Here is a 14,984-nt window from a genome sequence, read left to right on the forward strand (position 1 = left end):
GGTGCGGAGTGTGGACCAAAAGGGGGATAAGAAATGACACCATTTATCAGTGCGACACCGGCCTGTGCGGAAAGGATTGCTTCACAGCGTAACACACATCTATGGATCATTTTATTGTTTTTTTTTACCCCGTTATTATACCACCTGACTATGCCCCTTATATACTCCGCCCGGCTTACATATGCCCTACATTATAAACGGAAACACCAGTAAGACTCCAAACAAAACTACTACCAAGCAAAATCCACGCTCCAAAAGCCAAATGGCATTTCCTCCCATCTGAACCCTACAGCGTGCCCAAACAGCAGTTTCCTTCCACATATATGGCATCGTCATACCCGGGAGAACCCTTTTAGCAATTTTTGGGGTGTGTGTCTCCAGTGGCATAAGCTGGGCACGACATATTTGCCACTGAATGGCATATCTAGGGAAAAATATAAATTTTTAATTTGCACCATCCACAGCGCATTTATTAATGGAAAAGACCTGTGGGGTGAAAATGCTCTCTACACCCCTTAATAAATGCCTTGAGGGGTGCAGTTTCCATAGTGGGGTCACTTCCCAGGGGTTTATTTTTATTATTTCACATCTGAGCCTCTGCAGTTGTGAACCAATACTTTGTAAATCGCCAAATTAGGCCTCAATTTTACATGGTACCCTTTCACTCCTGAGCCTGGTCGACTGTCCAGGCAAGAGATTAGGGCCACATGTAGGGTGTTTCTAAAACCAGGAAACCCAGCATAATAATTAGAGAGCTGTCTCGTTATGGTGGCACAAGCTGGGCACCACATATTGTCCACATATCTGTGGAAAAAATCCCATTTTCACTCTGCAACATCGAGTTCACACTAATTTCTACAAAACACCTGCAGGGTTAACATGCTCACTACACCCGTAGGTAAATGCATTGAGGGGTGTAGTTTCCAAAATGGGGTCACTTCTGGGGGGTTTCCACTGTTTTGGGCCCACAGGCGCCCAGAAACCAATCCAGAAACATCTGCACTCCAAATGGCGGTCCTTCCCTTCTGAGCCCTGCCGTGTGCCCAAACAGCAGTTTATGACCACATATGGGGTATTGCCGTACTCGGTAGAAATTGCTTTACAAATGTTGGGTTCTTTTTTTCCTTTATTTGTTGCGAAAATGAAAAAATTTGCGCTAAAGCTACGTCTTATTGAAGAAAAAGGATTGTTTTTATTTTCACTGCCCAATTCTAATAAATTCTATGAAACATCTGTGGGGTCAAAATGCTCACTACGCCCCTAGATGAATTCCTCAAGAGGTGTAGTTTCCTAAATGGTGTCACTTTTTGGGCGTTTTCATTGTTTTTTCCCCCCAGGGGCTTTGCAAATGTGACATGGCCGCCGCAAACCATTCCTGCTCAATGTGATCTCCAAAAGCCAAATAGCGCTCTTTCCCTTCTAAGCCAAGCCGTGTCTCCAAACAGCCGTTTATTACCACATGTGGGGCATTGTTTTACTCGGGAGAAATTGCTTTACAAATTTTGTGGTGCTTTTTCTCCTTCAGTCCTTGTGGAAATGAGTAAAAATAAGCTAAACCTACATTTTCTTTGAAAAAATGTTGATTTTTATTTTCAGGGCCTACTTCCAATAATTTCTGCAAAAAACCTGTGGGGTCAAAGAGCTCACTATACCCCTAGATAATTTCCTCAATGGGTGTAGTCTCCAAAATGGGGTCACTTGTGGGGGGTTTCCACTGTTTTGTCTCCTCAGGGACTTCGTAAATGTGACATGGCCTCCGCAAACCATTCCTGCTAAACTTGAGCTCCAAAAGCCAAATAGCGCTCTTTCCCTTCTCAGCCTCGCCGTGTCTCCAAACAATCGGTTATTACCACATGTGGGGTATTGTTTTACTCGGGAGAAATTGCTTTACAAATTTTACGGTGCTTTTTCTCCTTTAGTCTTTGTGAAAATGAGAAAAAAAAATCGCTAAACCTACATTTTCTTTGAAGAAATGTTGATTTTAATTTTCACGGCCTACTTCTAATAATTTCTGTAAAAAAGCTGTGCGGTCAAAATGCTCACTGTACCCCTAGATAATTTCCTTGAGGTGTGTAGTTTCCCAGATGGGGTCACTTTTGGGGGATTTTGACTGTTTTGGCACCGCAAGAGCCCTTCAAACCTGACATGGTGCCTAAAATTTATTCTAACAAAAATAAGGCCCGAAAATCCACCAGGTGCTCCTTTGCTTCTGAGGCCGGTGCTTCAGTCCAGTAGCACGCTACGGCCACATGTGGGATATTTCCTAAAACTGCAGAAACTGGGCAACAAATATGGAGTTGCATTTCTCTGGTAAAACCTTCTGTGTTATAAAAAAAATTGTACTAAAAATTTATTTCTGCAAAAAAATATGAAATTTGTAAAATTCACCTCTACATTGCTTTAATTCCTGTGACATGTGTAAAGGGTTAAGACATTTTCTAAATGCTGTTTTGAATACTTTGAGGGGTGAAGTTTTTAAAATGGGGTGACTTTTTGGGGGTTTCTAATATATAAGGCCCTCAAAGCCACTTCACAACTGAACTGGCCCCTGTAAAAATGGCCTTTTGAAATTTTCTTGAAAATGTGAGAAATTGCTGCTAAAGTTCTAAGCCTTGTGAGGTCATAGAAAAATAAAAGGATGTTCAAAAAACGATGCCAATCTAAAGTAGACATATGGGTGATGTTAATTAGCAACAATTTTGGGTGGTATAACTGCCTGTCTTACAAGCAGATACATTTAAATTGAGAAAAATGCAAATTTTTGCAATTTTTCGCTAAATTTTGGTGTTTTTCACAATTAAATACTGAACATATCGAGCAAATTTTGCCAGTAACATAAAGTCCAATGTGTCACGAGAAAACAATCTCAGAATCGCTTGGATAGGTGAAAGCATTCCGGAGTTATTACCACATAAAGTGACACATGTCAGATTTGAAAAATGAGGCTCGGTCAGGAAGGTCAAAAGTGGCTAAAGAGGGAAGGGGTTAAAATGTCCATAATGTGCACCAAAATGTATTATTATAAGGAATTAAAGGTTTGTTTACCTTTGCAAGCTATTTTTCTTGTACTGCTCCATAGCTTCAAAAATAAAAACAGAAAATTGTCGGGATTATAAATATTCTACCATTGTATGTCAACTGCTCCTATACATCACTGTGTATCCAGAGTAACGTACCACAAACAAATCCTGTGCCGCGTGATCCTGCAGTCACACACTCTTCCATCTGTTCCCTACTTCTTGATAACTTACCTAGTGTACATTAACAAGTAGGGTACAGATGAATCACATTACATAGGTTTTGTTTGTAGTCTGTTACCATGCGACACGCACAAAATGGTAGGATATTTTTAATAAATACTATTTTATTTTAGATGCAGTGGAGAAATAAAAAAATTGGTTGTGAAGACAGACAAAAGCTATCAACCCTTCCATTGCCAAATATGTATGTAATTGGTCATGACTTTAAATGTCTGCCGTGACAAGAACGTAAGGGCTAGAATCTTAACTTTTACACAATATCAGGCTCAAAGTTCTGGTTGCAATATTCGGGGGGCAGCACTTGTTTTACTTGCTGGTTCTGTAGGAGGTAGGACGCTGTAAGTGCAGGAAGATCACAGACTGTTACTGTAATCTCTTCCCCTATGCAGCTTTTTAGTGACTTCAGGGGGTGGGGGTGATACATGAACTATCCCTCATATCACCCCCAATGAGAGAAGATAGGTGCTCTCAGATTGTTACATTAAGGGGGCGTTTTTTTTTTTTTTTAATATACCCGGTCTCAAAAAAGTCTCTGAAGTAGTTTGAACTGTATAAAGCAAGTTTACACCACGTTTTTGTATCCTGTTGAAAGGTGTTTTTTTTTTTCTTCAAGAGATTGAGATTATATATATATATATATAATAAAAAAAGTATCTTGGAAACAACTTTACCTGTCCTGTTGCCATTGAATTCTATTGAAAAAAAATAAAAAAAAGGGACACATACCAGACCGTTGGGATCCTGTTCTTTAGCAGGACAGTAAAAAGCAGGCTGCATCATTTGTGTCCAGTTGCATTCTGTTTTAAAGGTAAATTTGACCAAAAAATAAACAGTACCTTTCAACAGGACGGAAAAATGTGATATATACAGAATATAACCCATTTAAGACATGTTAACATGTGTGCAGACGAGTTTAAACGATAGAGTTTTCTGCTCCTATACTCCTCCAGAACTCTGCAAAATCAGATCCCCTATTGCTGGTTCCAGGCTCTAGAGCAGGGGTCGGGAACCTATGGCTCGCGAGCCAGATATGGCTCTTTTGATGGCCGTATCTGGCTCGCAGACAGGGCTCCTACCTGTCTATGGGAGGGATGCACGTTGCAGCCGCACAGCTCAGTATAGTACACATGACTATGAGAGCGGGGCTGCGGCTGTGTAATTCAGCCACAGCCCCGCTCCTGAGTCCTGACATATGCGCGCGGGGTCAGCATCATGTGATGCGGCCGGCGCTGCACTAATGATCTGCGGCATTGAAGACAGAACATGGCGGGCGCGCTACAAAGCACCCCCATGTTGTCTTCAGTGCCTGAACTGCCGCTCATTAGTGCAGCGCCGGCCGCATCTCCTCATGCTGACCGCGCGCGCACTTCCTGTCAGGAGCGGGGCAATGGCTGTATTACACAGCCGCAGCCCCGCTCTATAACGCCGGAGATCAGAGAACCTCTCATCTCCGCCGTTATTCCCGTGAATGCTGCGATCACAGCTGACTGCAGCATTCAGGGGAAAGTGAGAAGGGGGGATGCCCCTGGATCGCATCACAGGGAATTCCTGTGACGCGATCGAGGGCCATACCATATATGGGCAGACAGCCCAGGGTCTATTGACGGACCCCAGGGCTGTCTGACCATATCTCTTGTTGTTAGGATATACCCAAGTATGTCCTAACAACAGCCTGTGTGCTATCTGTCCACAGGCTAATGTACTGGCACATATCTGATATATGTCAGTACATTAAAGTTTAAAAATAAAGTAAAAACAAAGTATGGTTACATTTTTAAAAAATATACACCTTCACCTTTTTTACAATAAACATTAAAATAAGTCTCAATACATAAAATACACACATTCAGTAATGGCGCGGACAACAATGTTTTTGCATCATTTATGATGTGTACGCTGTAAAAAAATGAAATAAACACGGCTTTCATTCACTTATTAATGTGAGGCGCGAGGTGCGATGAATTTACCCTCCATGTTCCTCACATTAATAGTAATTAACCCCATCATGTACCTCGCCTATCTGCGCATGCGCGAGTTCAAAGAGACAGAGAGTCCTGGGTCCTGCCGCCGATGGCCATAGTGAAGCGCTCCTGCACGAAATGGTGAGTATATCTTAAATTCTATATTTTAAGGGTAAAAGTTGGGGGGTCGTCTTATACGCCCAGTCGTCTTATACGCCGACATATACGGTAGTTCTTTGATGGCCTGATAAGCATTGGCGGCAGTGGTGAGCGGCAGGGAGCATGGACTACATTTCCCATAACTCCCTGCATAGCCGCGCCGTCTGCAAGCACGCACCTGCGTCCCCTAGTGAAGCGGCATCTGCCTCCTCCCTTGTGTCTCCCTTGGACGTTCCAGAAACCCCTGGCTGTGCTGCTGCTTTGAAGGTGAACATTATAACATGGAAATTGTTACACAGCCTCATGGTCAGCAGCAGTGAGCTGCATCAATAAAGGGGCTGTGTAATACTGGCTTTAAATTAATCTCTTGTGGGCATAAGAAACTGATTTAAAGGACCACTATCAGGGCAAAAATCTGTTCTGAGCGCTTTATTACAGCTCTGGAGGTCTCCCAGATGGGTCTGAGCCTCTCTTTTTTGTTCATTTTCTGTAAGACCAACACTTCTAAAAGGGCCACTGACAGATACAATTGCTCCAGCGGTCACTTAGTACACAAAGGAGTGTTCCTCTCTGCTGCACTAAGCCACCGCTGGACCTAAACAATAATTCGCTGTAAAATAATAAAATAGATAATTGACATAACTGACAATGCGTTGTGTGACATGTCCAACATTCCAGCTTCTTTCTTCTGCGAATGCCTCAAAGCTGGCATTCTCTCAACATCAGGTGGGAAGAATGCCAGCTTCCAGTCATGCGCAGGAAAAAGAAGAAGCCAGACTGCTGGACTGATGTCATGCATCGCAAGCTCACAATGTAAGTTATTTATTTAATTTTTTTACTGCTAATTACCATTGTTTCAGTCCAGTTGTGGCTTTATACAGCAGGGAGGAGCATTCCTTGCTGTACTAAGTGAACATTGGAGCGATTGATCTGTCAATGGCCCTTTAAACATATTGTACGGCTCTCGCGGAATTATATTTCAAAATATGTGGCGTTTACGGCTCTCTTAGCCAAAAAGGTTCCTGACCCCTGCTCTAGAGCATTTCTGTCAAATACTACTTTATCTATCGAGAACAGACCACTACATCAGTCAACTATGTGTCTCTCTATGGATGAAGAGTAGGAACTAGATTCAGAATTGAACCCATTACTAAAAGTACATATTGAGAGAAGGTTCTTTACACATTTAGCATCCTAGATTAAATTGACATGTTTCAGGCGTACACATTTTGCAATTTGTAAGTAAAATATATTTATGTCATTCATAGGATTTAATATTGGAGCACATAAATCAGACATGAGTTAATCAATTCTTTGTTGTAGACAACGGAGTCAACGGACTTGATAAAAAGGGAGGCATACGTTATCAAACTCTTCTAATCTTCATATAGCTGTAATAAACAACGGACGTCAGAAACCACAGTAGAGATACAGCTCCTAGATATTGGCTGTTACCAAACAATTATATTTCAGCTCACATTGTTTCTGTACTTTTCTATGTACACAGACTAATTCACACATATACAAACTAAAACATTAAATATATTACTTTAAAAAAAAATGTACAGCCCATTCTATAAATCAGATACATTTTGGAATGAAAGTGAACCGGTCACCAAGAATTACCATTTCATTAGCCAGTATAACATTATATATCACATCGGATTCATCACGGACATACATGCAATAAGAGTGCAAGGTGCAACATGCACAGAAGGTTGGTTTGATCTCTTGCTTTTGGGGATTTAAATCAATATAATACTTATTTTAAACCAATAGATTTTCTCCAGCCCTGATGATTGAAACACTACTTTGGTGTCAAACTAAGAATACATTATAGTGGGATCATCCGACTGGTGGTTTGGATTGAGGGACAACCTCGTTCTGACCCTACTGCATATCACTCGTTCAAGGATGGGTCCAGCGATGCTCCAAATAGTCCTAGTCTTATATAATGTGAAATGGAACGTCATAAAAAAAAAAAAGATCAAACACAAACATTTAAAAGAAAAATAGCAAATTCTTTTAGGAAAGCAATAAACACAGTAGATCAGTATACAGCTGATGTATAGGTTTTCTGCAAAAAGAACTGTACTCCTAGTTTATAGCAGCAAAACAGATCTTTCTTCCTCAGAAAACACACCATGGAAGCACAGCATACCTCACAGGTAGCATACATGTTACAGTAAAACAGTATCAAGTCCCAATGATTAAAAAAAAAAAGCAAAGTGGCTGCAAAGAGAGCAATTGGTCTGTTTTATACACCTATTCCTGTATCTAAATCATTAAACCTTCTATCGATGTTCTATTATGTGATTTGTCACTGGTTACGGATGGGTATATACCCACTCTAAATTCAAGAGTGAAGTATAAAGGAAAGCTTTATACCTATTATTTGTGGTTACATTTTTGTCTTAAAGGGTACCTCCAATGTTGCTGATGTTCAGTTTCCTGACAGAAGTTGAAATCGGACAACGGGAGACGCAGATCGGGCAGTATGAACGTCAAGGCAACTGTACGACACCTGAGTAGGCAACAATACTTCCATCCTGATCTTCCTGACAAATTTAAACTTCTGGCAGGAGACAGAACACCAACATTGTAGGTACCCTGTAAAAGCATGTATACAAGAACTGCACCAATAAAAGGAGTCTAGACAGAATCCATTTAGGGGACGTTAACAGATGCCTTTTTAATTCGTTTGGCTGACATTAATTTACCACAGCAGCCTGATGTGAATTTAAAAAAATAAAATGAATAAATATATATATATAAATATATATATATATATATATATTTATTTTGGTTCTTACAAGTGTCTGAAAACTGCATGAATTTCAGGGAATGCTGCAGTCGTTTAAAACCACAGCATGCCCTATTTGTCGTGGTTTTGTCACAAATTTGCTGTATTTTATGTCACAAAATACCACTAGCTATACCACTTCCAGTAATTGTGATTTTTTTTTTTTGCTTTCTCCTGTATCAACAGGAGTTAACTAGAATTTTCTTTTCTCCTCACTACTTTCACTCCATGCCTTAGATGCCCTTGATGAACTTATTTTTTAGCCATACTATGAAATACACATTATTAGTGAATGGTACTAATGTTTTATTCTTAGCTTAAAGAGGCTCTGTCACCAGATTTTGCAACCCCTATCTGCTATTGCAGCAGATAGGCGCTGCAATGTAGATTACAGTAACGTTTTTATTTTAAAAAAACCAGCATTTTTGGCCAAGTTATGACCATTTTTGTAGTTATGCAAATGAGGCTTGCAAAAGTCCAAGTGGGTGTGTTTAAAAGTAAAAGTCCAAGTGGGCGTGTATTATGTGCGTACATCGGGGCGTTTTTAATACTTTCACTAGCTGGGCGCTCTGAAGAGAAGTAACATCCTCTTCTCTTCAGAACGCCCAGCTTGTGACAGTGCAGATCTGTGACGTCACTCACAGGTCCTGCATCGTGACGGCCACATCGGCACCAGAGGCTACAGTTGATTCTGCAGCAGCATCAGCGTTTGCAGGTAAGTCGATCTTACCTGCAAACGCTGATGCTGCTGCAGAATCAACTGTAGCCTCTGGTGCCGATGTGGCCGTCACGATGCAGGACCTGTGAGTGACGTCACAGATCTGCACTGCCAGAAGCTGGGCGTTCTGAAGAGAAGAGGATGTTACTTCTCTTCAGAGCGCCCAGCTAGTGAAAGTATTAAAAACGCCCCGATGTATGCACCTAATACACGCCCACTTGGACTTTTACTTTTAAACACACCCACTTGGACTTTTGCAAGCCTCATTTGCATAACTACAAAAATGGTCATAACTTGGCCAAAAATGCTCGTTTTTTTAAAATAAAAACGTTACTGTAATCTACATTGCAGCGCCTATCTGCTGCAATAGCAGATAGGGGTTGCAAAATCTGGTGACAGAGCCTCTTTAAAGAGGCTTTGTCACCACATTATAAGTGGCCTATCTTGTACATAATGTGATCGGCGCTGTAATGTAGATTACAGCAGTGTTTTTTATTTAGAAAAACTATTATTTTTGACGTTATGATCTATATTAGCTTTATGCTAATGAGTTTCTTAATGAACAACTGGGCGTGTTTTACTTTACAAGTGGGCGTTGTACAGAGGAGTGTATGACGCTGACCAATCATCGTCATGCACTTCTCTCCATTCATTTACACAGCACATAGCGATATAGCTATATCACTATGTGCAGTCACATAAACACACTATAATGTTACTCATGTGTCCCGACAATGAATATACATTACCTCCAGCCAGGACGCGATGTCTATTCAGAATCCTGTCACTTCTGTAGCGTCTCTGTGAAATTTACAGCAAGGCAAGCGTAATCTCGTTTGAAATTACAGGTTACATCTTAATCTCGCGAGATTACGCTTGCTGTGCTGTAGTGTCGGTATTGTATTAGCGAAGTGTCAGGATTCTGAATACACATCACGTCCTGGCTGGAGGTGATGTCTATTCATTGTCAGGACACTACAGTAACGTTAATGTGTGTTTATGCGGCTGCACATAGTGATATAGCTATATTGCTATGTAAATGAATGGGGAGAAGTGTATGACGCTGATTGGTCACGGATTGGTCAGCGTCATACACTCCTCTGTACAACGCCCACTTGGCCAAAAAGTAAAACATGCCCAGTTGTCCATTGAAAAATTCATTCGCATAAAGCTAATATAGGTCATAACTCAAAAATTATCGTTTTTCGAAATAAAAAAAACACTGCTGTAATCTACATTACAGCGCCAATCACATCATGTACAATATAGGCCACTTATAATGTGGTGACAGAGCCTCTTTAATCTGAAATGAATGCATATGGTTAAAAAGTAGGATGTTCTCTATGACAAAAAAATATTTTACTGAAGAGGGTGACCCTTACGTATAAAAACTTGTGCAGAAAAAAAGTGGAGCAATTGCCCATAGTAAGCAGTCAGTGTGTGCGGTCATAAAAAGTGAAAACTGAACTCCGATTGGTTGCTTTGTACCATCATGTCACTTTTTTGTATTGTTTTCATACATGAGGCTTAGTTAGGTCGCTTGAAGAAGCTATATTAGCTCCAGATAAGTCATTTAATTATGAAGTTGGGCAGTCCAAATAACAAGTGATCATTACATAGGACAGATAAGGGATATATTTTCTTTGGTGAACCCTCAGTACTTTGAGATCAAACACAAATGTGTATCATCATAAATGACAGGCTATTAGTGATATTACATGGCCCGTCCTCGGCCGTGTAAACGAGCGCCCCCCAAAAACGTGACAGCTCGTGTTGATCGGTGCTAGTTAGCTCCTTTCACAAGGAGCTAGTATGGAGAGGAGCACTCGTTACTCCAATCGCTCGGCCCTATAAACTTTTCATCATGTCAGCAGCACATTTCCGGAAGATGTGCTGCCGACAACGATGATTGTATCGTTTTAAATGCCAAAACTATCAGCCGATGAACGAGCATTTGCGTGTTCATCGGCTGATGGTTGCCTTGTTTACACAGGGAAATTATCGGGAAAGAGAGCTGTGAATGCTCATTTGCCCAATAATTGGCCATTAGGCTTTGTTCACACCTATTAGGTCGGGTATTCGTTCCCTGACCATATTACTTTTTTCTATGTGTATACTCCAAAAACATATACCGGTTAATACAGTTGGGATGTGGTTTTTTTTGTTCTCTTGATAACCCCAGGAGGTATGAATAAAAGATGAATGCATTTATAAAAGCAGGTATATAAGGCTAGTGGTACTAGTCTGTGGTGCCAGTCAGCAGTATCTCGGACAACATAATATGGTGAGAGGCAACACAGCAGCCACCTTGCACTTAAATTCAGAGTACCTTGCTGTGGTGGACCTGTCCTGTATTACACGGAGAACCTAATACACAGACAACCCATTGATATGATTGGCCACTGTGTAGTAATGTTTTTTTCCCCCTGTAATGGCGCTGCAGGGAAGACAACCCTTCTATAAAGAAGGGCTTGTCCAAGGTGGAAAACCACTTTAAATTAAAAAAAAAAAAAAAACGTACCAATATGCAAGGTGCAGGGCCTATAGAGGACACTGCGATGGTTTCTTTAGCGTTCTTTGAATGCGTGTGACATGCACATCCAACCTTGCACTATGCATTACACAATGCATACATTTTGCCCAGGGTGCATCTTTAATGATTGTATAATGAGAAGTTCTCCAACTTTAGAACATACTTGTTTGCTGCCAGTGAAAATGTTATCTTTCTTGCTTACATTGAGGACATGGACACAAGCAAACAGCTGGTTTGAGAGCGCTGATACACTGTAACGAGATGTGCACCTGTGTGAACAGCATATTTCACAACAGGTTTTCAATATCGGGGTAGAAGAAGGATTTTTCTTTTGACTGAGAAAAATTCATAGAAAGTTACAGAACCTTTCTTTATACAACAAATAAGCTTTACTTGCATAAAACTGGAAACCCCCTTTAAGCCCACTGGCGGTGGAGCTGCAATGGTTTGAAATTATGTACTACCAGTAAGTCCGGGAGTGGTCACTAACATATAATAAATGTGGGATAGAAAAATTAAATAGCGGATTGCTGCATACGCTTTTTGCTCAGACGCCAACTGGGACACAGTGTACATTGCCCAAGACACAAACAAAACACAACAACAGGGAGGTGTGGAAATAAATATAGTGGATTCACCCGTCAACTTATCAGACAATGTGCAATGTAAACGCTTCAGAGACAACTCCATTACTGTTCCTTGTGATTTCAATACTTGGAACAATTACTCCAGTCTAAGACTGTGTACACATCACCATTAACAATTGTAAGGACTGTATATTTTTTGCCAAAAACAAGGTGTGGGTCCTATCAGAGGAAGGCAAGTCATAAATATACACTTCCCACAAAGACTTTTACAGAGGTGTGAATGAGACCTTATACGAGAATACGAATGAATAAACATCTGTTGTAAATATAGGAAACAGATCGAAAATCCACATCAAGGATGTTTTATTTAGTGCTTCTCTTCCTGCTGTTCCTGGGTTAATGGCTGAGAGAAGGTAGAAAGCCAGGAGGACATTGCAGATTTCGCACTGATCAGAGCTCCTCCAACAGACTGACCTGCAGAAACATAAGCACGCTAGGTCACGGCTTAGGACAAGAGTTGTGTTTTTTCTTTATAGCACTCAGTCTGGGCACAAATGGATAAGAACATCAGAAGATTTCTGCTTACCTACGGCTTTACCAGTCTGCACCATGTTCCTGCTCGTGGTGACAACAGCATTGCCAATCTTCTTTCCCCTTTCACTGGTCTGCACCGAACTTTAAAAGAACACTCATATGTTAGTCTTTGTAACGGCAGTCAATAGGTGTTATGGTTGTATTCTGGTGCGAATGAATCAAATACAGAAAAACAATACTTACTGTGAAAGCCTTAGCTTCACATCTGATACACTATATTGGCCCTGGAATGGATGGCTGAAAGACAAAACGCTATAGGTGAAATACAAATTGGAAATCTTGGGGAGATTTATTTTTATAGTCTAAAAGATACAGTATAAAACTAGACCAGACAGACAAAAAATGCCCCAAATGTATCACAGTGGATATAGGAGAACTGGAGAGGGTTCAAAGGCGCGTAAAAAAGATCATTAATTGGGATGGGAGGTGTCCCTTACAATGAAAGGCTAGACAAAGGCTTGTCCAGTTTGGAAAAAAAAAAGACACCTTAGGCCTAGTTCACACAGAGTTTTTTGCAGGCAGAAAAAAACAAACAAAAAAAATAAATAAATAAATCGGATTTTGACCTGCCTGTGCTTTTTTGCCCGCAGCCATGGAGGACTGCGAGCGAAAAACGGAACCACGGCAAGGACATGCCACTTTTTCCCGGGAGCATTTTAATGCTGCCCTGGAAATACAAAAACTCCTCGGCCGTTTTGTGGCGCTCATTCCGAAGCGGTTTCCGTGTCAAAACCAGCGCCCAAAAACTCCATGTGAACTGGGTTTTATAAGTATATGAACTGGGTGATCTTATAAGTATATGTGTGGTCAATACAAAGAATCAGCATATAATCTGTTCTTTCCAAAGACTCTGCAAAGGACCAGGGGACATTCATTGCGTGCGGAAGAAAGACGTTTCAGACATCAATATAGGAAAGGGTTCTTTACAGTTAGAGTGGTCAAGCTATGGAATTGCTTACCCCAAGAGGTTGTGATGGCAGATACTATGTCAGCATTTCAAAAAAGGCTAGATGTTTATTTACTGAAGAATGGCATTGAGGGTTATAACTAATCTAGCAATGAAGGACGTGTAATTGATTGAGAAGGGTTGAACTTGATGGACCAGTGTCTTTTTTCATCCTATGTAACGGTGGCACACGCTGTATGATAAAATTTGCACATCCTGCTAGACATGTTAGACACTTTTCCTTACACCAACTCATGGCTGGCATACTTTACACATCAATATTATGCACAAAAAAATGGCATGCGGTGTAATTAAATTGGCGCATTACCTCTCTTAGCCCCACCCCTTTTTCTAAATACTTTTCTCAGATTTCTAGACAGTTTTGAAAACACATTAAATTTGGAGCATACCATGGTGAATTTTATGCCAGAATTCTGGAGCATTTTGCTTAGTAAATCTCCCCCATTTTTATCAGAGATGATAAATGAATACAAATACAAGGTCACAGTGGCATCAGTTTTCCTCAGAGAAATTGTCTGCAGGACATTAGAAGAACAGTGTTCATACATAAGAAACCAGATATTTGTTAAAGACAAAAAGTGGCCATGATGCATACACAACCTATTAGAGGTCAGTTTTCATTCTTTAAAGTCCAATGGAAATCTATAGGAGGGAATTTATTAAGGTTTTCATCTGGACTTTTGATAGATTGAAATGGAAGCTTGATAAATCCGAATGGATCCTATATACTTTAATGGGATCTATCAGGTATTTTTTTTACATGGTAGAATTGCGCAGCAGACTGTCAACATAAGGGTATGTTCACACGCAGTGTTTTCAGGCGTAATTCTATCATTTTACGCCTCAAATTACGCCTGAAAAAACGCCCCTAACACGCCTACAAACATCTGCCCATTGCTTTCAATGGGAATTACGATGTTCTGTTCCACGAGCCTTTATTTTACGCTTCGCTGTCAAAAAACGGAGCGCAAAATGACGCTCCGTAAAAAGAAGTAGCATGTCACTTCTTGAGGCATTTTTTCGAGCTTATTTTCCATTGAACACTATGAAAAACGCCTCAAAAAACGTCTGAAAAGAAGCTCCAAATTTCATTCTCCGCTTCAAAAACGCCTGAAAATCAGAGGCGGTTTTCTCTGAAATTAGCTCCGTATTTTTCAGACGTTTTTTGTTAAGCGTGTGAACATACCCTTAGGCATCATTTACACGAGCGTAATATACGTGCGTGCTTTTCACGCGTGTCGTACGCACCTATATTAGGCTATGGGGCAGTGCAGACAGTGAGTTTTGCGCAGCGCGAGTGCATTGCATAAAACTCACGACATGTCCTTTCTTTGTGCGCTGTTCGCGCATCACGCACCCATTGAAGTCAATGGGTGCGTGAAAACCACGCAGGTCGCAAGGA

The 14,984-nt window shown here is 40.8% G+C and overlaps 1 protein-coding gene across 1 annotated transcript in view; it reads right to left on the minus strand.

The window, feature by feature from the left end:
• Positions 1-12,048: 12,048 nt before the first annotated feature.
• The window catches only part of AVL9 (AVL9 cell migration associated), a 56,116-nt gene continuing 53,180 nt past the window's right edge, over positions 12,049-14,984 (minus strand). Inside the window, exons 14-16 of the mRNA XM_075826951.1 lie at positions 12,799-12,852; positions 12,608-12,696; positions 12,049-12,495 (exon numbers count right to left, since the gene is read on the minus strand). Of these exons, the coding sequence (XP_075683066.1) occupies positions 12,389-12,495; positions 12,608-12,696; positions 12,799-12,852 (250 nt within the window). The 3' untranslated portion in view covers positions 12,049-12,388. The remainder of the gene's footprint in view (positions 12,496-12,607; positions 12,697-12,798; positions 12,853-14,984) is intronic.

The sequence above is a fragment of the Rhinoderma darwinii genome, chromosome 5 (assembly GCF_050947455.1).
Source record: "Rhinoderma darwinii isolate aRhiDar2 chromosome 5, aRhiDar2.hap1, whole genome shotgun sequence".
Lineage (NCBI taxonomy): Eukaryota > Metazoa > Chordata > Amphibia > Anura > Rhinodermatidae > Rhinoderma > Rhinoderma darwinii.